We start from the raw sequence: 24,739 nt of genomic DNA, 5'->3' as shown, positions 1-24,739 counted from the left end.
TCAAACTGCCATGGCGATATTTCAAGGTGCAATGTTATGATAAAGTAGTACGCCCCAATTGAATGCATACTGCATGCAACAGCGCATACTTTGTCGTATGTACTTAGCGTAAAACAAAAACGCTGTCTAAATTCAACATGACTTTGTGTATTTACACAACAGGGCGTCTTTAAAGGCCCATGAGAAGCCTGACATCCATTGTTGGGGTTAGGTTACCTTGCCGCCTAAGAAACGACTGTTTCGGAGTTTCCTGAGGAAGAAAGCAACAAAGAAAGTGCCTATCATGAGGACCAGAGACAGAAGAGCAGTGTTGGGCTGGTTGTAGATCGGGTCATCAACTTTATGATGCCCAGCAACTGGGTGAAAGTCACTGTGGTAAATTGCCAGCAGCGGATGCTCCTTAAACACCTAGAAACAAGAAGATAGTCTCAGTTTATCGTCTGCTGATTGTTTGCTTTTTGCAGATATGACAAGTGAAGGATTCCACTTCATTCTTAGATGCTATCAACTAATAAGTATCGAACCATTAAGCATAATAAATGACTCATCGAGAAAATAAGTTGTTGTTATGGGGGAAAATGCATATCAAAGTTTATTTTATTGTCCAAATTCCTATGGAGCTCATTGTGCTGTACGATTTCTGGGGTTGTTACCTTGAAGAGCTTAGAGAAAGTCTCGTAGATGAAGATAAGGGAGATGAGGAAAGCAAAAATCTCCTGGGTAAAAGGTGAGATGTAGCGAACAAGGAAGCTGCCCTCTGCTGCCACCATCAGCAGGACAATGAAGATGAGCCAGAAGCCAATCCACACACGACCAGTTAGGTACTCAACATCGTGGGCCTGACAGAACTGAGTGAAAAGACAGACATATCAGTCACATGTTCAGGGAAAACTAAATGGGAATTATGGAACAGAAAAAAACACATATGATGTTTTCAGCACCTTGTAATAGGCTTCTTCAAACACCAGCAAGGGTCCTGAGAAGCCTATGATGAGGAGAGGCTGACCACCAAGCAGCGAAAATATAACTCCAAGAGTTGCTGTTGACACGATGAGCTCAGTCACTCCCATCATGCCCTGTGTTTTTTCTCCTGTATGAGAAAACAGCCAAAAACACACCTTTTAGAGCACAGGTAACAAAAGTGACATGGAATCCACATTTTTTTTTTTTTTTTGGTAGTTTCAGTTTACCCAGCAGGCCTCCAAAGGTAATAGTGGGCGACAGTGCAGCAAAATAGATGAAGATGACGGCAGCGAAGCACTGCATGTCCACGGCATCTTTTAAGTCGCTGACATATTGAGGGTAACGGCGGCGGATGTCGTGGATCAGGCCTCCAAAAGGGATCCCTGAGCGCTTTAATGGGTCCACCTCCTGGTCTTCCTCCTCCTCCTCCTCTGGACTCACCTCTAGGGGGTTTGTTACAGGCTCCATTACATAAAGAAACCGATATACTGATCATCATTGCAATAATTCAGCATACACTCCTGCTACCTTGAGAATTCAACAAATAAAGCAACAAATGTGAATATATCCGCAGCCGAAAAAAGTCCCCAACAAATCAACTATTTACTCCTGTCTGCATGACATTTCATAAAAACGACAAAGGCCAGCTGTTTTAGGAAATGACAGAATTGTAATTAAAATATATTTTTGACCTGTTTTTTTTTTACTAATCAATTCATTTCAAGATCTTTTAACTGACACATCATTTGGAAATACTACAAGTCTTACGAATAGATCACTTGAGTTTTGTTTACGGAGGTGATGGGATGCATTATCAAATTTGTGAAACTACTAAAAGATACAAAACAGTTTCTCTCAATGTCTTTGTCCAGTTGATTTGTAGGGACTAGTATGCGCACAATTTAAAAGAAGTCTGACTCCAGGGATTGATCTGTGTTTGCACTGAAGCACAAACAGTAGTTTGTTGAAACAGAGGTGCCTCATGCAAGCCTAGCAATTGTGGATTTGGCTTGGAAAAGAGGCTCTTGACAGAGTACCTTTGTTGTTCAGCTCTATTCCAGCTGAGGACTGATGCCTCTTGAGTTCTCTTTCCTTCCTCTTGCGCAGCATCTGCTTCTGGAAGTCAGCCACCGTCTTCAGGAGGTCTTTGCCCTCCACATCTGAGGGTGGAATGACGATGCTGCAGTCCAAGAATTCATTGATACCGTTCAGGAGGTCCTGTCTGTCATCAGCAAAATAGGCCACCTCATGGAAGCTCTGCAACAACATACAAATGAAAGTCATCACCAGAATGCATTTCATGCAACACGAAGACATCAAAAGGGCTGTTTCATCAATTATTTTGAGGGGGGTAAATTTGCAGCTTTTTCCCCATGTTTGCCCTATTAGTTTTTCAACTTTCTAACAGTGAGACCGCTTGAGGCTGTCCGCTTTGTAAGATCTTTTTGGTTTTGTGAAAACTGTTAAAAAAACACTAAAATGCTAAGCTTTAGATGTCCACCACACCACTGAATAACAGTGTCTACAAAAATTTGCCCTGAAGGACCATAATCACCTTTTATTGTTTACTTATTTCAAACATTGTATTGTTTCTTTCCTTTTAAAATTACAATGTTTTAAGACACCGCAGTGCAATAATACAGCAGCAATCGCCCTAGTGGAAACCAGGAATATAGCATGCATTTGGCCTGTAGGGCAAACATGAGAAAATGGCTCAATCCGGTGGAAAATTGTGAAGCCAGGGCTCTAGATCGCAACCCTGATATAATAGAATACATGATTTCGTGCTGTAATGGTCGTGGGATCAAGAAGTCTGGTTTGAATGAGTTACAATGGCAACATTTTTGTCCTTAAGGGTCTGAGTCTCTGTAGTTTGGCTACACAGTTTATTACAGACTTATTATAGGAGCTGTGTTTGACAAATAAGAAAGAAAAAAAACCTTTTCACACCTCGAAAAGGTTTCAAAACTCATACCTTTGCCAAAAATTCATGCCGTATGCATTAACACAGCCAAAAAGATTGAACATTTTAAAATGGAAAAGCTCAAAATCCCCCTAGAGATGCAGGAGAAAGGGTTGATTTAAATTTCACATCTTTTAAGTTTCACATCCACCTTGTCAGACATGAGAGTGGAGAAGGAGCGTCCAATCTCATGATAGTCCACGTTAGACTGACTTGGACCAAGCAGGACGAAAATAAAGCGAACAGGGACGGGGACCTCCAGCACGGACTCCAGAAGGACTGCCTCATTCAACCTGACAAAGGCCATGGCTGGCTGCTCCAGAAAGTCAACAGAGCCTGAAAGGAAACGACAAAGAAACCGCGTCTAGATCAATATTTTTATTGATTGGGCTTCGGCTATTAGTACATTCGACACACAGTTTGTTCTCAAACATCTCAACATAAATGACTCTGCAAAATGAATCTCCTCTTCACTGACGTCTCTGTGCAGTGCTAATTTGCTGTTCAAGAAAAAGAAGTCATCCTGCAGCTTTACAGCAAAAAGGTTTCGAGGTCCTAAAGGGGCAAAGAAAAGCAGCTGCAGAAGTGTTGACTTTACATCAACAGCAGTGCAACACTACAAACTAAAGACAAACTGAAGATGACACGATTATGGTGTCATACTAATGTCATTTCAATATTTTACTTAATCTCTTGAGAACAGAAGAAGAAGACATAATTCCTTCAACTAATCGACTTAGTCGAAACTCACCGACTAAAACAATGACAGCTTCGGCATCTTTGGGAATCTTGGCGAGAAGTTTCATCGATCTCGCCGCAGCTGGATGGCTCTCGAGAGGTAGTGGGTGGAGAGATTTCTTGGAGGAGGAATAGAACAAAGATTATCCACACTGCTGCGCGTGATGTGACACCGTAACATAGCATGGGACCAATAATGTGAACTTATTATGGGAACGGCAATGTATGTGTGCACAATAATATTCTAATGGCCTTGCATAATTCACTTTAAACTGCCCAACTGGATGACTGCTTATTGCTTATTATTATTGTTTGAACAGAATGTTTTTAATGGGCTGTTTTAAATTTGCCAACATTTTAAGCCACAGGGAACACTAAGTTTTCACAGTTAATGCATCAAGAAGCTTTAACTAGGAGCACCTGTAAGCTGCAGAATATAATTCAACACATGTGGCACAGAGAGGCTTGCTCCTTCTGACTTCAAGAACTACCTACATGACTTCTGACCTTGTGGAGGGGTGTTTCAAATAACAATGCCAGAGCCACAGGCCTCACATCAGGAATTTAGCGTAATCACGCTTAAATCTACGCTTACTGCTGATTCTTAGAACTTAATGCAAACCACAAACTAGAACAAGACAGCTCAACGTGGCTTTTATCCCGTCCATTTAGATAGCCGAGTTCAATTATCCTGGTGGATTCTTGTCCAAACTATTTACTCGCTTACTTTGGCTCTGGTAAAGTGTATGCACTGTGCTCACTGCCTTCACTATTGTCCCATGATCTCATATCTCACCAATCTCTTGTCACCGGCATCTCACACTGACAAAGAGTTAAGGTGTCACGGACAAAACAAATGCCATACAGAAAGTACCAAGGGAACTTACAAACAGGCTGACAAACACTTCTTGTTTGGGGTCGTATACCCCCCCCTTGTTATCCTGGTGCTCCTCCTGCTCTTCAGCCACCAGTGGCAGATTGGTATCCTGGACGTTGTTGTGATTGAAGCTGCCATGAAGACTGCTGGATGATTGGTGGCGGTGAAAACGATGTTTCAGATCACTCGGGTGGCTGTGAAAAAAAAACAAATAAAAAAAACAATATTTACCAGGGTCATTATCTTAGTTTTAGTGTGTTCGCATGCTAACATATGCTAATTAGCACTAACCTCAAAGTGCAGCTGTTAGTTTTATCAACCAAAGTAAATACAAATTAAAATGTTAATCTGACGATGGTGTTGGACAAAAACTCAGGGGATCACCAAAGTGATTGCGATACAACCTCTTGGGACCATGAATATCTGCACCACATTTTGACACAGATTGACAAGGGGCAGCGTCACAACATGGTCAGTAAAGTTCTGTCTTATCAGTATGCTTCATTACAGTGTGTGACAAAGTCTTATTAAAAGACCGGTGTCTAGGATTTAGGAGCATTTGATGACACGTAATATTCACAACTGTATTTTCATCAGTGTATAATCACCTGAAACTAAGAATAGTTGCTTTTTTGTTAGCTTAGAATGAGCCCTTCAAATGTACAAAGGGAACGTGTCCTTTTTACAGAGTCCGCCGTGTTGCATCGGCATGTTTCTACAGCCTATAGCCTAGAACGGCAAGACCAAACACTGGCTCTAGAGAGGACCTTTGGCTTTTTTAAGTTACTTGAAGGCCACCGTAGTTCTCGAACACGCTTGGAAAGGCAGGGGCGAGCGGAGGGGTGATGGCACTAACTTCTACACACTGGTCCTTTAACACAAGGTCCACTCAAGCTTTAAAACACATTTCATGGCCTTAATCCACAAATGGAGTTTGCTGATTTGCCATATATTTCTATCAGTGGCTAGCAATTAAGATTATTTTGTCAAGCTACTGCTCCCAAGCTCTGTATATTTCTCCCAAGAATCGGGATACTCAAAAGGAATGTGTAGCTACATGTTATCGCTCCAGCCTGAGGATAGCTAAACTATGATTATAACATGACAGTGCAGTTCTTTATCGTAAACAAATGAAAAATCATTATCATTAAGTATTTTAAATAGGAGGGCTACAGGATCATTTCTGGCAATGACAAGCACACAGCTGTGATTCTTGTTAACCCAATCTACATCCAGTTAATTCGACATGCTGAAGAGTTTTACCTCATGCCGTTGCAATGCAGCTCATAAATATACAAAAGTCAACCGCAAAATCCAAATCCAAGCCACCTTTCAACTCAAGCTAATTAGAATGCGCTCATGAGGAAATCTTGCGTCGACACAGGAATTCTCCAAAAAAGTAAAATTTGCATGAGAACGTTAATAAAATAGCCAGAGACTAATCTGTGTAGCACGTTTCTCTGTCTCTTACAGAGAAGTATTTAGTCCGTCAAACCAGCCAGGATTTTAAACACTGCTTCATGCTCAGGCCATTGGTGACATCACCTCATTAGGTCCACATGGTCCAATAAGAAGGCGCCCAGATTGGACAAAGGAACGAGGTGTGACACTAAAGTGAATTGTACTCAAGTAGTTTCCAGAGGATCTTTAAAGTGGTCCGAGTAAGCGATGAGCTCAATTTCAGCAGCATTTCAATGTGTTTCTTTCCATGTCATAAATCTGGTATCTCAGACTGGCGATGACTCTAATGAGTGTTTTGTCTCCGCTGTGGACGCAGCCAAGGACATGCTGGGACTTTATGTGCAATGGCTGTGAAAGATGGAATAAACACACAATGTCCTGCTGCTAAGAATGTCCGCTGGCCATCTTATTTTTTGTTTATCTGTTGCGTCGCTTTGTGTGTGCAAAATCAATCCCGTGCAGGTTAGGTTTGGTCAACACAATGTAAGTAATGTTGAATTATTTGCATATATCGACTGGCCGAATCCAAACTTGTGAAGTGTCATCACACCAATGCATTGTCCATGTTAGTGAGCAAACCCCGGCTGTACCATTCTGGCTTAACAGAGGGGCCCCCAGACAGAGAACACTGGACCAGTGGCTTATGAGAGCTGTATACAGGGACATAAGGATAAGATGAGATCCTTAGAAAACTTAAACAGGTATGAGTGAAAGTTTATTCTTGACATTATACCTCCCATTAGGAATCCTCTCATTTATGGTTTTTTATTGACCAAAACTAGGAACAGAATTCTGGGTGGCATTACCTCTAAAATTAAAAGCATTTGTCGTATGTGAAAAGGAAACTTAAAGGCCTATAACAATGCACTGAAATTATTATTTGTATATGAATTCTTGAACTTTGAAATATGAACTTTGCATATGGCATATTACTTTTTGCATATTTGTGTTATCTGCCTTTAGCTAATGGTCTCTAGGTAATTTACAGTTTTTATTATTTGTGTGCATATCCCGGATGATCCTTGAAAATTAAATTGTTTGCACTAAACATATTTGCACTTTGCATTGAATGGATATTCACTTCAGTCTGCCTCATTGCAGTTGAGTTGATTGAGTTGATGTGAATATAAATTTAGACTTTGGACAGGCATGGCTAACCTTTCCTCTACTAATAGATTTTGACAGCTGACATTTAGTTGACTAGTTTGTTTTTTGGGTTATGTAACTGTGATAAATCTATAATGCACTATGTGTAGCGCACTATTGCATTGGCCACATGTGTTAGGGCAGCTTAGCTAGCAGAGGAATGCAGATGCCGATCAATAGGTGGGGACCATTTGAGAGCGCTAGAGATAGCGTGGAGATGACATTTCACACGTATTACAGCCAAATGCTTGTGTTTCTCTGACTTTATATTTGGCAGTGTGCAGGATGTGATGTAACTCGCCCCTCTGGTGATTGTTAGCACTTAGTGTGTTTGAGCTTTTCTAGTGCGCAAGTCCTGGTCACTGATGTCTTTTTGAATTGAGATCCTTCCATCTGAAAAAAAAAAAAGTTGTGGTGTCCCATGATGAACATAACCTCTCCAAATCTACACACAAACACTGCTGCTGGTTTGACAGCATATCACACCCAATCATTTCTAACAACACCATTGAACTTGACACCAACACTGGCTGACTGGGCGCGATGGAAAAAAAGAAAACGTATGCAGAAACCACAAAGCACCAAAAACCGCAAAGGCAAAAAAAAAAAAAAACTGACCCTGTTGACGAGAAACAGTAAACCTCGGAATGAAGACACCCAAAAAGCCTGATGTTTAGTCAGCCTCCTTTCATCTGAAATCCTGGGTTTTCAGACATTTTGGATGCATAAAATCATGTTTGACTAAGAAAGCAAAGACCTTTTAATAAAAAGGCAGAGATCAAAGAGCCAGGATAGCTCACACGATGAAGAATCAAACTATTAGTCAACCCGGGGAAGTACACCAGATGATGAGCCAAGTGTTAAATGTCACAATTTGGAAATTCCCTGTTCAGTTCCCCCGAGTTTGCCTTTTTGTAACAACCTCCCCTGCAGGATAATGATTAATGAGGAGGGTTAGGATTTTATTCTTCACGCTGCCATACCTTCAATCCCAGCTCAAAATGTAAACAAAGCTGCATTCACACTGCTATACATTGGCAGGTTGTTTTAATACATGGATAAAGAAACAAATAACTATTACATGGAATGCAATCGTGATCTGATGCCATGGTAACTAACACCACAAACCAGAAACACAGTTCTAGTTTAGGCCTTCAGATTAAACTTATAAAAACATATAAAAGAGGAAAGTCCTCATCAATCAACTATGAGTCAAAAATAATATGTCCACGTCAAAACAAGTGCTTACAGGACAAGGCTAATAACTTTACAACATATTCTCAAGTACATCTTTAAAATAAATCATGGATATATGCATTATTTAATATAGTTTAAGTCTAAGTAATGTCCTTGCACAGCTGGGCACTGTAGTTTATAGCAAAAGTAACTAAAACAGCTTTAAATAGGACCGTTCTTGAGGACTATTTCCAGCGGCGGATTTATACACATTTGGTGCTCTAGCGAGTATTTTTAGGAGCAGTGTATGTGGGATCAACTCAAGATGAACTACAGTACGTTTGTGTGTTCATGGTCACCCAGTGCAACAATCTGGCTCATTGATGCGTTTTGGATAATTCATGGACAACAATGGAGTTGTCGGGCTTAGAGGAATAACATATAGCGGGATTGTTATTAGGATACATTCATTTTGGGGGTTTTGGCCTTTAATGAGATTTGTTGGCAATTAGAAACATTTTTAACAGCACAGGGTAACGTTTTTTTTTAGAAGTTTAGTAAATGTCTATAAAAACGGTTTTTTTAGGAAATAGCACAGACGTATTAGTAATGAATGAAAACTCATGTCAAATAATACTGGTCCTGACATTCTTTTACAGCATTTCTGACAGTAAATGGATCAGTGAAGCCGTTTCAACATACTAATGTTGCATTTGTGGTGAGGAACCTAATGCCTGCACATGGATCTTCATCATTTTTTTTCTTTCGTTTTGTAATTATAGGAATGAACATTGTTAATATTAGGTTAAGTGAAGCAGAGTTTGTGTCAAAGAGAGCCTGACTAAGTTAAACTTAGTCAGGCTTTAAAAGACTGACTAAGAGTCTTTTTTTTGTTTAAAAGACTCTGTACAGAAAAAAAACAAATCTTTGTGAAAGGCGCATCAACTTGTATGTCTTTTAAATATTAAAGCTCGTGTTAGTGTGCTTGCTGACCTGTGTTTGAGAAGCAGAGCCCGGAGAACACTGGGTCTGTCCTCGGCTCTGATCTGGTCAGAGATGATCATCGTCTCCACCACAAGATGGACGATGCCGGGCAGAGAGTTCTGCTCTAGGTCCAGAAGGATGGCACCTATATAGGGAGGAGAGGTACAGGAAGATAAGGAGCCAAACTTGATTGTTTAAAAAGTATCCACATCCAGCGCTCGGCTAACTGCTTTTAGGGAGAAATTGATCCAAGTTTATTTAGCTTTTTTTTTTTATATGTCATGATTATCATGGAAATGGACACATGGAAATAGGTAAATCACAAGACTGGTGCTGTGAACATCTGCCTTGCTATATGCATGCAGGAGCCCTTTACCGTGTGTGATGGTGCGGCGAAGCTCCAGCAAGCTGCGGAAGGAGAGTGAAGCCACATGGGGTTTGCCCCAGCGGTCTGTCTCCTCCTCCACATCCTCCTCAAACTTGATCCAGCGGGCCCGCTCCTTCCAACGCATTTCATGGTCCTTGTCCACAATCAGCTCGTTCAGCTCCACAAACAACTGAAAAATGAAGTAGAACAGATAAATAAGCATTTAAAGCTGCAAATATTGCCCCTCTCACTTTGATCTACCACAGCGTAACTGGAACGAGGCTAGAGCCTACAGCCTACAAATGATTCTACTTAAAAAGAAAAACCACCAACACAGCCACAGTCTGCTTGTTCCTATCTTGGATAGTTTTTCAACAAAAACACGACATTAAACTGATAGGAAAAATAAATTCAAAGACGGCTAATCCAATGACACAGCTGACACACATGTTTGTGGGGAGCAACTAAGTGGTTTGGATCCAGCTTAGAGTGGTTTGGACTGAGAGGATAACCAAATCGTTTGGAAAGACATTCAGTCACATTTCAACATAATATTCCTTCTTAGCAACGTGTTCTCAGAGCGAAGCAATATAATACTTATAGGATTTGTGTTGTTGTGACATTTCTGTGGTCACACTGAGGTGGAACACAAGGAGCAAGTTTGTATTCAAGTCTCATCAGGTCAATGAAGAGGAAACTAAGACTACCCTCCAAAAAAAAAACATTTATGGAGTCATACTAATCAAGAAGTACTAATCGATGGATCAAGTGACTCTGTGTCATGTGAGAGGTGTCTCTGCACGCATTCAGGATTATCATCCAGCTCTAATGTTTCAAGCTGTTTAGCCTCTTTCAGCTTATTGTTTTGCTTTTAAGGCCCACGAAAACCTTTTGGTTCATTCTCACTGCTCTGATTAATCGAGTTTCTAGCAGCAGTAGGCAGCTGTTTTAAGCAAAAATCCACTGAAAAACCCGAACGCAACCAAAGCTAAGCCTAGTGGATATTAGAAGATTACATTTAAAAAAATAGCTTAACAATTTAAGACCCAGATATTTACCCTCAGGAGGTGGTGGAGACCAAACCAAGGGCTACAAGGAGAGTGGATATTGGACTTACATTTGTTCGGGGGAACAGAAACACCACTCCAAAGGAATGCTGTGCAAACACATGCTGACATGTTCACCATGATGACTTAATAAGGTGTAAGATGTCAGTCCTGTTCTTTTGTAGGTAGTTCAACTGCCCCCAAGTGGTCAGGAAATGAATACTGCTTTAAAGATGATGTTTTCAACAACAGAAGCTGTTTGGTTGTATGTGACCTGCATAATATGAAGTGTTCACCCAGCGGTCAATATGTAGATCAATGTGGTTAGGGGTAAAAAGTGTGCCGCAAACCTCATGGGTTTTCTTATCTGCCGCCCTCTTCTTCTTCTTCAGGCTGCTCAGTGGTGTGGAACTGTTGCTGGCTCGGTTCATCAGACATCGTGATGACTTCTTCACCAGGTGGCGTCTCACCCCGGGGTTGTCCTCAAACCTGTGACCTGAACAGCCACAAGCATTTTTAAAAAGACAAAATGTACAAGGTCAACATAGCTAAGTCACTATGATGTTCTGGAAGACTCATTTCGAAATCAACCTAACTAGGTGCATCTGTAAGCAGCGGCTTGAGATGCTCTTTTTCCTCGGACTGTGAACGAACACAACATCCTTTCTAACTCGGACAAATGTGCTCCAGGCTGGAAAATTAGAAATCTAAATTTGTATGTCTGTTTAAGTTTCCAGTTGACAGAAGAACATCCAGTAACAGAAGGCAACAGCTCCATGGGTGAGAGAGAAGCTACAGCATGGACGCCATGGGAAACTGGTACAGAGGAGGTGGTTTTGCCTCCAGACATTTGTCAGTTCAAAAAGAGTCATTTCATTTTCAATTTCCTTCAGCCACAAATCATATTTTATTGAATTTAGCATAATGAGGAGGTGTTTTCATTAAGGTGAGCACCTGGCTATCATTTGCCATGTGAGAGAGTGGGAAGCTTGTGAGGTCAGTCATTTGGATAAAGGAACTGGGAAATGAAAAAACAGGCTGACCACCTGTGTGGAAATGGGTTATTAGAGTGTTAAAGGACATGGTGAGATACTTGTGATTATTATTAATTATTTTGAGGCCCAGTTTGTGTTTTTATACATAAATGGTAACATAGGGTATTTGGTGAAATTGATGTATGATTTAAGACACAAATTTGAGATGGTTAAAGGAAAATACCAGTAGTTGTGCATGTTTTAACTGCAAATCAGGTGTATTTACTGTTCTATCAACTACTTTTCAAAGCATATTTTCCATTTTCCAGGCAGCAAGTAGGGATTATGGGGGTACTGTATTAGGATATATATGGTTAAGTTATGAAATGGGATTGGTGTATTGAAGGACATGGTAAAGATCTGGAGGACAGTTTAGAAATCGACATTTGCATTCAGTCTGGAACTGCTGTCGACCACTCAGACTGGCCAACGGCCGAACATAATTTCTCATGAAATAAACAGTCTTTTTTTAATCTTTTACATGAGCTGCCGGAGGTAACCACAGTGGAGGTGAGAGGAAAGAGGGTATGTGTGTTTGTGTGAGTGTGTGCTCATAAAACTGCAGTAATTGTTCCATTCTGCTGCGTCATGCCTTGCTAAGGGAAACAGAGAGAAATGGAAATCAAGACGGAGTTAGGCCGTATTTGATTTTGTAGTCTCACAAGGGGAAAAACTCAACTGCTCCAGCTGATTGTCTCACCAGAGGGCGGGGCACGGACAGCGCAATACACTTCTGTGTGAAAAGGACATCATTTTGTTCCTCTTCCTCCTCTTGAGCTGGTATCTTACCTCGGCTAAGGCCTTCGATTCTAATCAGCCATATGCTTAAAATACCACTATACACTCCATCTACAGGAGTGAGAGCATATTGTTATGATCCAACAATACCACACATCATTTTTTAATCTCTGAGAAGTTTCCTATGGTGCTTTGAACAATTTACATCATCCGCTAAATTAAATGTTATGCATAAATTAGGCTGTTTCCAAATTCTATTTGGCTGAGATGCACTTGCTGGAACATTCACACTTAATTAAATGTAAATACAAATAAACCATATACCATTCAAAAAAATGGAATTGGAGTGACTATCATAGACAGAGCCTTTTCTCGAATAATTTATATTCCATTTAAAGAACCGTGTGGCACATTCATGACCTCTGATTATTATTTATTGAGCTGGAAGAAAAACCCTTTTGTCTTTTCTCTGTGAAAGGACTTAACATTGGCAACATGAGCAGACTCATGACTAGTCTTCATTGTTCACTTGGGTCAATGATAAGACAAACATGTTCTCGGTTATAGAACAAGTCAGCTGAACTATCTCCGTGTAACCAACCATCTGATTTTGATAACACTGATCTTTGTGCATTTTAGAAATCAGACAAATCCCTTCAATTTAAATAAATCATAAAACCAATGTATTTTCAATATTGTCAGCATATCTGATTTCCTGTTCCTCTGTGCTCTTTGGCCTGACTGAAATCCAATTGTTGTACAAATCGAATTTGCAACTTATTTCTAACCACATCATCTAAAATCTAGCTTGGAATGGGATGTGGCTTTAAAAAAAACGGTTTGACATTATGTCATGAACCTTTGCATGTCAGGGTTAGTTCTTCAGAGGGATATTTCTTTACAAGAACTTGAAATAGATATGTCAATAGAGAGCATCAATGCTAGACATGTGCCTGACACATACAGTACATAGAAGTGGTCGCAATCTAGAGCCTCAAAAGTCAGATAATATGCATCTGCCTCTAAAATGTTTGTTCCTTATGAATATTATTATGATTCAAAGTTGAACCTTGAACTTTGGGAACTGGGATTTGCTATTTTTTACCCCTGCTGAATATGGAGCATGGATCAAAGATTAGGGTGTGTTTTGCTAGTAGTGGCTAATATAGCCTTGAGCAGCTAGCCTGAGGCAGAGATGAGCAGTGCACTGGTATGCTCACTTCTTTATACCTCCATCCCTCCAGATTTTTGATTTTTTAAACCTGTTGTCTTCACAACAAACTGATGCCGATTCAAGTGGCATCACTTTAGGCCATTTTTCAGAATTTACCCATCGTCCTCCGGAGACACTTAGTACACTTTATACAACTTTTCACATATGCAGTAATACTCCCCTACATGGCAAACACACTTTGATGTGTTCACCTTGGAGACTAGCGGTCAAGGTTTTTAAAAACAATAATGTTTGGCCTCAATTCTCCATCTTACTTGTTGATGAAACAAATTCAAAAATGACTGTGGCCCACAGGCCAACAGATACCCAAGATAAACAAGAGTAAGAGTCTACAGTCACATCACCAAATACAAAATGCCAAAGTTGACATGCACCATCTTCATTTAGAACATTTGGCTTTGAAAATTAGCACTTAAGTATAGCTAAAGCTGACCAGACTGTCTTTAGTTTTAAAGCTATATTTTCACTATCCAGGTTTTGACCTGATAATGGCGCAATAGGAAGCATCAGGGGATCAACAAAGTCAAAATGATTCATCATCAGGGGACCATGAATGTCTGAAAGTTATCAAAAGCAACTTATTAGTTATAAATGCTTAACTAATGCCACGTACCCAGTTGGTTCTAGCTGTTTTCAGCTCCTACACCAACTAGTGATTATAAATGTTCAATTAGTGGCCGGCAGAAGCTAAATTAGACTTGTCTAGCATTACATAGATCGGACGTATGTCAAGTGATACACGGGTCAACCCGGGGGTCCAGCGGTTTCTGTAAGTAATAGTTTGTGCAATAGTCTACCTACAGCTTCTCTTCCCCTCTCTCTGTCATTCTATCTCACACACACACACACACAGCAAGTACCGTGGCTCTCAGACATTCTCTCTGTTAGTCTTGTCTCAGTCCTGACAATTGAGCTACTATAATGCATAAAGTTGGCGGTTTGCAGGTTGTGTTCTGGTAGTTGATTAATGCATATTGTTGCAGGTTGGACAGTACAGATTGGCTCCCATAACAGGTTGGGTGGGTGTGGGTATTAATAAGCCCTGACCCTGAATAGTGTATGGAAGTAGCTATTGAGTGAGTCATCTCCCTTTCTTCTCATCTCTGTCGAGAGCTTTTCAAAACATCTGGCCAATGACAGTCACAAGAAGGGAAGTGCTGTCATGAAAATATGTCTCCGTTAACCCTGAAGCATGAAGACGGAGGGGTGTGTCTCTGTACGTGTGCCTTAATCAGATATGTGAGCATAAAAAAATGAACCAATAATCATAACAATTTTCAGTCATTTGCGTTGATTTAAAATTGCATCATTGCCAAAAGCTAAAAACAAAAAAAAAGGTGTTTAAATAACTTTCTGAAACTGTCTAGCCCATCTACATTTCCTGGTTATAAAATCTGGCCAAACTGAATTTGTAATTGATTAGCCCTGTGCTAAGGTATCGCAGGCAGATCACCTTTTGCATCTGTTGGAACATAGCTTCATCACATGACAATGTGCTATATGTGCCATGTTCCAAATAGGGATAAAAATAGTAGAGCCACACATTGCTGGTCAATTAAATGTCTTTCCGCTCTAGCTGTGGCTCCCCCCAGAGCCAAATGGGTGCCACTGGATCAATAGGAAAGAAGGGAAGAGCAGCAGTAGAGCACTGTGTCAATTCGCTCAATACTGTGGGCAACTTTGTTCTGCTTGTTGAATGAGCATTATATTGCCATCAATTAAGCAAGTGGAATGCAACACAATCGATGGAAAAAAGAGAGCCCCGGTCCATTAATCATTCATATGAACATAGAATCATCCATGGAAATTTCTCAGAGTTCCTATTGCATCAGAACTTCCTTCATCGGAAGGTTGATGTAGCTTTCACTGCTGTCAAATGTCCATGACTTAAAGCTCTGCATTGAATGGACAGAATTGAAATGCCGCACTACAAGAGTATAGGTGTATCTCTCTCTACACACAACTTACGGGAAGGCTCGAGTGGTGACCCCAGTTGAGTGTGGATTGACTCGAGCAAGTCATAGTCATCGAAATCCAAAACAAACTCTTCAAGGTCCCCTTCCACGTTGGACATTGAGCTGTAATGGTCGTGTTGGTTCCGCTTGGGCGTGCCTAAGCCTTTCTGGACACTGGACCGACGTTCTGGTCCTTGGTGGTCAGTGACAAGCTTCTTATCAGGGCTCCCATGCCCCTGGTTCTCTTGTCCCTCAATGTCTGTCATCTCGACGGTTGGTACCTCCTCCTATCCTCCTCTCTCCGAGTGGACACACTGCTCATCCAGGGCTTCCAACTCTTGAATGCCGTTGCTCGCCCTGGGTCGCTGTTCTGATGAGCCTGGGTCTATGCAGCAAATACTAGCCTACCTCTGTGGTCCTGCGCTGCTTGTGCAAAATAACCTGTATGAAAACTTTGAAAACCAGCTCCAATATTAGATGTTTTTTAAAAGACTTTGGCCTCAGGAAGCCAAGAAAAAAAACGCTTGTGCTCAGGGAGTCCAACTTCGGAAAAGGAAGTTCTATAAAGCTAAAAAACAAGCGCAATAAAAAACCCTTCAACGATGTGTCAGTCAAAATAATCCCCCTTCAGTCCAGAGATACAAATCACAAGATCCTCAACGTCACAAAAACTCTTTTGTTTGCCTTCAATCCAAACACAACGCTAAGTTGGAGCCACACCCTCAGGCAGAAGCCCCCTGCTGTATCCACAATCAGAGCGACGCATCAATGGTAACAACATTCACTTTAGCTGCAGCTCCAACAAGAAGTATTGATGAGGGATGGTCTACTTTGTGAGGGCTGCCGGTCAGCTGGATGGTAGTGCCGCCCTTTTTTAATGATGTCCCCAGCCCATTGATCTTGGTGGCTTTTGACAATCCAACATAAAATGGATCCGAGCGAAAGAGTTGATGACTTTCGTTTCCACAGTGCCGCCATCACTTTCCAACCATGTGATGTGCATGAGGGTCAAGTTTCAAAAGGTTGCCTTCTCCACTCGAATCTCATTAAACGGAAAAAGCACACTTATACACCAAAAAGACACGTGCAGAAACATAGAGTGAGAGCTGCCTAAGAACACAAGTAGTGCTAGTGTGATACCTAAATGATGACAATATTAGAAGAACACGTAATAATCAGCTCCAGCATGGTGCCAATTATCAGAGCAAGCTGCACCATGCCCGCCCCTGGGTCTCCATGGAAACTGTGCGTCCCCTGAGGTGTCGTGGTCTGACTCGTCTACAACAGGTGGCCCAGTGTGAGCTGAACAGGACCCTCTCTAAAACGTGCTCAACATGTTTGAATATTGTGTGTGAGAGTGTCACTGCGGGCATTTGCATGTGTGTGTATGTGCGTGCATGTGTCTACAAGCATTAATAGGAAAGCAAAAGGTTTTACTAACTTGTATTTCTTGTCAGTTTATAAAGTAAAATGAAGGTATAATGAAATGTGACGATGTTTTCTGTCACATGATCTGCGTTTTAGTTATTTGTACGTCATGACTCGTGGGTGGAGCTAGACAAATAATCCCGAGATGCTTAAAGACAGTTTATGAATCATACTTCAGAAAAATATGGTGAAAGAATTTGTGGAAAATATGTGATTGAGATTAAAAAAAAATATGCACAGTCATTAACGTCGAGAGACAAATCGTGTTTTGATCCCAATTGAATTGCGCCATAAAGTACTCATATGATGTTTGTAAAATGAAAAGGTAATTTTGCAAGTCAAGAGAGTAGAGTACCACTAGTGATGCGAAGGTCATGTTTTTTTTTTTTTAAAACCTATCCCAACCTGACATGTTTACAATAAGGTGTTGTTTGTCTCAGTTAAACATATCTTTGATTGAGATGGGTTAAGGACTGAGACGCCGGCAGAGACAATATGATTATATATTCAGAATCATTTCTTCAGCTTTAGTAAGACTAAAACCAACTCACACTTTGACTCAAAACCTGAACTCTGAGTGCAGCTGAAGCTTACCGACACACAGCGGTGATACACATGGCCTGTCGATGTTGGAGCGCCACTCCCTACAAATCAGAGTTGCTGGTTTTGAGTGACTGTGGGGTCATCTGGATTCCGGTTTTCTAAACAGTCAATGATTACTCTGCTCTGGTAAAGCAGAAAAGGCCAGGGGCAGGGTCGCTGCTGAAGGGGAATCGACTGCATCCCCTGATAATTAATGCCCTGGACGCTGGGAGAGAGCGGCTGCCCTGGATACATGAGATATGTGGTGCATTTTCTATTTTCTACTACAGAAGGGTAAACATATGATCAAGGGTTTTAATTAAGCCTGCAACAAACTCAGCTGCGGCATGCTTAACTGATTTTGGAGCTACCACAGCACCTAATGTATTTTACTCTCTTTCTTCAACTCTGTCTATTTGTGCCCCTGGCAGATCAACAGCTATGGCTTGTAATCTGTAACAATAAGATACGTTGGGATCCCTTTTTGAGAGAAAAAGTCGTCAAGAAATGGCAATATATGTGCAAATCTGATTGGGATGAGGATGAGCTGTTATTTTCTGCACTAACAGTGCCACTAATTTCCTCATACCAATTCTTCACTGTAGTTGGCCTCCCATTAAAATGGGTGGTAATGCAGAGTTTTGATGCATTTGACTAAGCGACTCTTGTGTCACAACAATATCTGATAACTGAGTATATACATATATGTAAAAGAAACTCAATGATAAAAATCCATCTGGAGTTTTCTCTTTATCATTATACCGTCAATGCGATTATCATTGACAGGAATCACGAGTAGATACTTCTAAACGTGTGTGTGTGGTGGCAGGAGCTGTGTGGGTTGGTTTCATGACACAGAATGTGTGGGACTCCCACAGTGGAGCCTGGTTAATAGGCAGCAGTGAGAAAACGTATCAATGGTCAGCACCAGAGCAGCAACGGAGTCAATACATGTCACAACATGCTTTCCAGTTTGACCACTATTTGACAGAGGCAGGAATTATAACAAGAATTTTAGATAAGTGGTCATTGTTTTTTTTCTGAATTTGGCATTTAGTACAAATTAGCTACTTTTGTTGGAAAACTACTGTCACTGTGAACAGCGTCACAATGCTCTAGTAAGTAGTCTTGTAGGGTCCAACAGGTCTGTTGCATTAACTCTATTTGAATTTCGAGGGTAAGAACATGTTTTTTAATCAGTTTTTTGTTCTTTTGTTAAAATACTTTTATTAATGTTTCAGTGTACAGTTAGTAATGTGTTATTTTAAACTGAAAGTAGAAGTTTCTTGCTCTTTCAATTTGACAAAATAATGGAACAGATAATATATAATATGTGTGGCACCCTGGGCATTTTAATGGCTACAATTATTTGCACAGTTATTATTGTATTAGTTGTGTCATTACCTTGCCCCCCTCACTATTATTTTCTGGTTATTAGAATTTAAAACGCTTTGTGTGACTTTTAAACTCACCTACTTTCACCTAAAGTAGCTGCAGGGCGATACTCATTCTCGCCAGGAGGTGGCAGTAGCGGGTTTTGGTTTGACTGGCGCTGTAATTCTTGTCTAAGATAAGTGAGCTAGACCAGAAAGGACACGAGATCACAGAAGCAGATATTCATCTGAGACTGACATAGTCATCATTCAGTGTGTAATATTTGCACAAAAATGAAAACGTCAATATTTATAATTCAGGTTTCTTAAATAAGATAAAGTTGTTCGTATTTAAGTTATTTTCCTTTTTTGGAGGCTCAGTAAAAAAAGCAGCTTTTAACCAAAGAGCAGCAGCTGCTGAGTCATAATCAACCAATAAAATGATAAACAAAACAAAAAAAATGTGTATGTGTACCATTGGGTGATCTAATATTTCTTAATACATATGCCGAGGATGTAAATACTAAGGAAGGTCAGAAAGCAAAAGAAGTGATTCAAAATATTGCTAAAATGTTTAGATTGTAACATTCAAATTGCCATAACTCTAGTACTATCACTGTGTTGTCTGGCAGATGTATTTATCATTACCAGGAGAGGTTGCTGAGCGTTATTCCAAAAATATGAATCCAGCCTTAAAACCAAAATGCAGGTGAAAATACTATCTGACTTTCTGAATATATTTTGCTGCTGAAATTGATACTTTGATGGGAGACCCTGATATGTTTTTACTAAGACCAGTAAAATAGGCCTATAACTAAACATTTATATTGTAATCAAAGACCGTTTTCCAACGATACAAACAGTGGAGACATCAATGAAAATGGTTTCCAGCTCTCTGTCAGGTAGAATGGATGCTGACGATGTATTTCCGTTACTGTCTGGTGAGAAGGGACATGCACAGAGTCTAAAATCACATCCATTTATGTTCAGATCAGTGTGCTGATGCAACCTAAAATTGGCAATTTCTTCCTTCTTTTTTGTCAGATAAAATATCTAAGACATCCTCAGTTTTCTCTCCTACTTTGCCACAGTCATTTACTCATTTATCGCCTCAAATACAGAAAGTCTTAACCCCCATTGTCCAATGATATCCCTCAGTGCAGGCCGACATACACAGGAGCTGCTGGCATCTATCAATTTCTTTGATCATACTAATATTTGGTACTCCCATTTTGAGCTGGTGTCCATAATTACTAGTGTATCGCATTAAAGCAGGATAACCAGTTGCAGATTTAAATAAATAATCAGAAGAAAAACCCAATAAATCAGAAAATAAAAGAGGATGTGAGCTTTTGGAAACTGAATCACCAGCCTAACAGCACATTCTGGAAAACATGAAAATGTGTTTCACACACGACTACACAAACTGCTATACCTGGCAGTTATATCACAAATATCCTAGCAACCACACCAGGTGTTATCATGAAGGTCTGATGGAGAAGTGGTTGAGCACAGTGACTGAGCTGCTATGCTATATAACAATCGCGCCAGAAACCCCCCCCCCCCCCCCACCCCACCCCACAACGCTGTTGTGGCGTGGGTGAAAAGTAGAATCTGAGTCATCTCGGATGGTGCATTTATCAACGGAGGAACTCATCTCCCATTCCCCTGCTCCGAAGCCTTTTTATTTCTCCACAGCAATGAGAACATATAAAAGGTAGTTCTTCAGTCAGCTGGTAACAAACGAGGCCCAGCCATGTTATCACTTTGTGTGCCAAAATATGCCACAAGATAGCAGGTGTGGAAAGTAGCGATTGAGTTTTAGTATACTGGTGTATCTAATATTTTGTACAACCAGGTCTGTGGCATTTCTGTTTAAATCGTACAGGGTACGACAACCATAGCAACAGTACTTTTATTTCATGCTATGTTACATTGTAGCTTGAGAAGAATAACAGCCTGTTGCAGCAAAACACCTCCTCTTTCTTGGCTACTTATCCAACTGCTAATCTGAAGTGTGCAATAGGACAGTGGAGGTTAGAAGAGAATACACGTGGTTCCACCTCAGTGATGTCTCCCTTACTTTTCATGTCATCCAGGTCGGCGCTGGCCAACATCTGGGCCTCTGCCTCATCAGTGGGCACCTGCTGGTAGACGGCCGTCTCCAGAGCAGTCATGCTGCCGATGCAGATCCGCTCCCGCAGGTCATAGTTGCTCCGCTGGGCGCCCGCCAGACGATGATGGACGGGCTTCCTACGGAACCAGCCGCGGTTGGTGGTTGAGCTTGTGGGACCTGATCCTGGGGGGACACTGACAAAAAGCAAAGATAAAGATCATTAAATGCTGCAGTAATGAGCTTCACATTATAAGACATTAGGGAATGATGTCGTACAAAGTGTTGAAATTCAGATGTTATGATTTACTCAAATGTAGCTGCTGACCAAAATGCTGTGTTGTGCTCCTTGGTTGCATTGCTGTCTCCTCACCAGAAGGGGGCTTCACAACACAGCAGTAGGACTGACTCCTCACCGAACCTCTGAGTCATCCTCAGCCGTGTCCGCTCAAACGCAGCAACACAATCTTGCATAGAACAGGCATGGTGGGGTTTCTGTGCTTTTATCCAACCAGGTATTAGCAGAGACCTGAATACCTGAATCAACATGGGGCCCCTGACCTCCGACCAGCAAAACCCATACATTATTTTATAATTAAAGAAAAGAAAAGAAAAAACAATGTAATTCTGATGTTATGGATGTGTGCTGGCTAGATGGTCTTCCAATGACTAGGACTCAACTGGAGCCATTAGTGAACCACCAGCCTGAAGAACTACTGAAACATTTACGCTGCTAATGTAAAGTTCACAAGCATACACTGTATCTGAACCTATGCATGCAATAAGAGCAAAAACAACTCTGTGCTCTTGTCTGCTCTATTCTATTGAGCTGCTTGTATCCATTGCTACACCTGCTATTTTACATTTACATTATATGCAAAAATAAACCTTCATCTTCGATCAAGCTTCAGTATCCTTTCTTATGCCATGGAAGACAAAATATGAATGTCTGTCTTGCTGGCAGGTGAGTGTTAAATTTCGCGGACAACAGTGCACCACAAAAATTGTTCTTCTGAATTCAACAAGTCAAAAGTAAACCAGTCTACAAGGCTTTTTAAAGTGCCGTTAACCAGAGCAGCACACTGTGCTTCTGTGTAATGTATGTTTCATGCTACATTACCAGTACACTCTCCCCAGTAAAATGGACCACAATGGAAAACCATGCACAATGGACTAAAATACAGTGTGTAATGTCAAAGGACTTATTCATATAAAGTCAAAGAAAAGTCTCACCTAACAATGCGGTTCCCCTCACAGAGCATTTTGACATTTTCAAGCTGATTGTTTTAGTTTTCTGGCGAACAGGTTCATTTCATTGTCATTGCTCTAATACACCTTGTTTCCAGCCCCAGCAAGCAGCTGTTTACAGCAAAACAGCCTTCAAGTCCACTATACGCTACCTCACCAGCGACAAACAGCAGAATGACAAGATTAGCGACAAGCTGGTGAACATTTAGCTGCTAAAAAGATGGATGTTTGACAGATATAAGGACTTGGTGGAGACCAAAACAGATCTAAAAGGAGAGTAAATATTACAACTTACATTCATCAGTGAACTCCTGCTCAATGACTGTGATGAGAGAAAACTCTGCTAAGCAGAGGAAGACTCAGTAGAGGTGAGAGGAACTGAAAAATCGGGTGATAATTCACTCCGCCAATGAGGTTATGTTCGTCTGTTTGTCTGCAGGATTTCGGAAAAACTACTCGCCTGATTTTCATAAAATGTGGTTGAAGGCTGTAGCATGGGCCAATGAATAAGCTTTACATTTACATTTGCGAAATAGGGCATTTGGCTCAATCGTCCCTCAATCAGAAATCGGTGGTTCGATCCCCGGCTCCTCCAGTCTATGTCGATGTGTCCTTCGTCAAGACACTTAACCCTAAATTGCTCCCGAAGGCTGTGTAATCGGTGTATGAATGTGTTTGAATGATCACATAGTCCCGATGGGCAGGACTATTTAAACCTTGCATTGTAGCGCCTGCCATCGGTCTATGAATGGGTATGAATGGGTGAATGACATGTAGCGTAAAAGCGCTTTGAGTGGTTGGAAGACTAGAAAGGTGCTGTTCAAGTACAAGTCCATTTACCATTTACATGTAGCTACTACTGATAATGTACTACTACTACTCTGCTTATAAACCCATGAGGCCAACAGTCTTCTGCACAAACAGAACAACTTGAGATGTCCTAATAGCCTACCTGTTGCACGCCGCTTCCTCTCCATGCACTTCCTCATTCTGTCCAAGAACTGCAATTGCCCCATTATGAGCCTCCTCCTTTATCAGAATGGGCGAGGCTTTCCGAGACAATGGATCCTCTTCGTTTTCCGTGTGGAAGGCAGTAAGGGGAAGGGGTTCCTCCAAGTCCTCTTGGCTCCCCAAACTAAACTGAGAGGAAGATGAAGATTAGTGAGAGGGGAGGAGAATGTGCTAACCTGTGGCTAAGCACCCCTGCACAAATACAGTTACACATGCCTCGGCCATCTCAATAGAAGGAACCAGCCTCCGTCAATCGTATGAATGTATCTTGCCACCTTTACACTAGAGGCCCGATGGTTCCTCAGTCCTATTTTACCTGTGGTTGGGTATCAGGTAGCTCCGTGGGCGTGGCAGCCACTCCCTGTCCGTCAGTCTCAGACTCGGCCTCTTCCTCGTCTACCTCGTGGATGGTGGGTGTAACGTCGGAAGGGGGCAGGGAGGTCTTTTTTTTCTTCCGTTTCTTTTTGCGCCTCCTGTCCGTGCCGTGCACCCTCTTGCGTAGACGCTGGGTTAGGGGCAGGTGGGTGGATAAGGGGTGGTGCGTATGGTGAAAAGTGTGTCTGTGATCTGTGTTAAACAACATTAAGAATGAAATCAGAAGCGTGTAGTATGTAAATAATATTTGCATCAACAGCTGACACATAATGGTTCTGTTGTGCTTTGGATATGGAACTAAACTACTACAACTAAGCTACTTCGCATTTTTTCAGCATGTCACACAATGCTCCTAGACCTGTTAATTATTTTTCCCAAAACATGGGGCAACAATTTTTTATAAACTGGAATTGAATCTATGCAATCTGAGCTATAACGCAGGAGCATTTGCGTCACTATACACATTCCAAACAAGACTAACAGAAATCACATCACCAACCACAATTTGTTGTTATTACAGAACCACATACTGATTTGATTCCATTAGGTGAAATATGCAAAGAACAAACGCATTGCTATTCTCAGAGAGGATGCTCTCTCTCCCCCGAATTCCCTATTAAGCACTTGAAAGACACAACACAAACAAAAGCTCTAGATTTTAATTAACATGTAAAAATGGAGAAATGCAATGTTTAATACACATCAAAAGAAAGCGGCTCTATCTAATCTTAGCCACTATTATCTCCTGCCAGAGCATGTGGTATCAGTCAGCTAATCCGTCTAATAATAATCCACTCATATGTTTGCATACACAGGATCTGGTGCCCTGCTCTAATTCTGATCTCTTAGTATTAACACAAGCCAAACTGTGATAGACAAGGTCAGGATCCAATTATATAAATTGTATATATATTCATACACGTGTAA

At 41.0% G+C, this 24,739-nt stretch overlaps 1 protein-coding gene across 2 annotated transcripts in view; it reads right to left on the bottom strand.

Moving 5' to 3' along the window:
- The window catches only part of slc4a3 (solute carrier family 4 member 3), a 41,840-nt gene that overhangs the window by 5,750 nt on the left and 11,351 nt on the right, over positions 1-24,739 (bottom strand). The window contains exons 3-17 of one of the 2 annotated variants that reach the window (XM_076105585.1): positions 23,754-24,004; positions 23,379-23,566; positions 21,149-21,375; positions 11,072-11,217; positions 9,685-9,865; positions 9,318-9,453; positions 6,593-6,652; positions 4,552-4,735; positions 3,678-3,783; positions 3,078-3,262; positions 2,001-2,220; positions 1,191-1,406; positions 942-1,090; positions 654-848; positions 217-408 (exon numbers count right to left, since the gene is read on the bottom strand). In XM_076105585.1, coding sequence (XP_075961700.1) covers positions 217-408; positions 654-848; positions 942-1,090; positions 1,191-1,406; positions 2,001-2,220; positions 3,078-3,262; positions 3,678-3,783; positions 4,552-4,735; positions 6,593-6,652; positions 9,318-9,453; positions 9,685-9,865; positions 11,072-11,217; positions 21,149-21,375; positions 23,379-23,566; positions 23,754-24,004 — 2,636 coding nt within the window. The remainder of the gene's footprint in view (positions 1-216; positions 409-653; positions 849-941; positions 1,091-1,190; positions 1,407-2,000; positions 2,221-3,077; positions 3,263-3,677; positions 3,784-4,551; positions 4,736-6,592; positions 6,653-9,317; positions 9,454-9,684; positions 9,866-11,071; positions 11,218-21,148; positions 21,376-23,378; positions 23,567-23,753; positions 24,005-24,739) is intronic. The other variant, XM_076105595.1, reaches the window with a different exon arrangement.

The sequence above is a fragment of the Anarhichas minor genome, unplaced genomic scaffold, assembly GCF_050575085.1.
Source record: "Anarhichas minor isolate MPS153535 unplaced genomic scaffold, ASM5057508v1 ptg000004l, whole genome shotgun sequence".
Classification (NCBI taxonomy): Eukaryota; Metazoa; Chordata; class Actinopteri; order Perciformes; family Anarhichadidae; genus Anarhichas; species Anarhichas minor.
The sequence above is the reverse complement of the archived record's forward strand: the minus strand, read 5'-3'. Positions and strand labels throughout refer to the sequence as shown.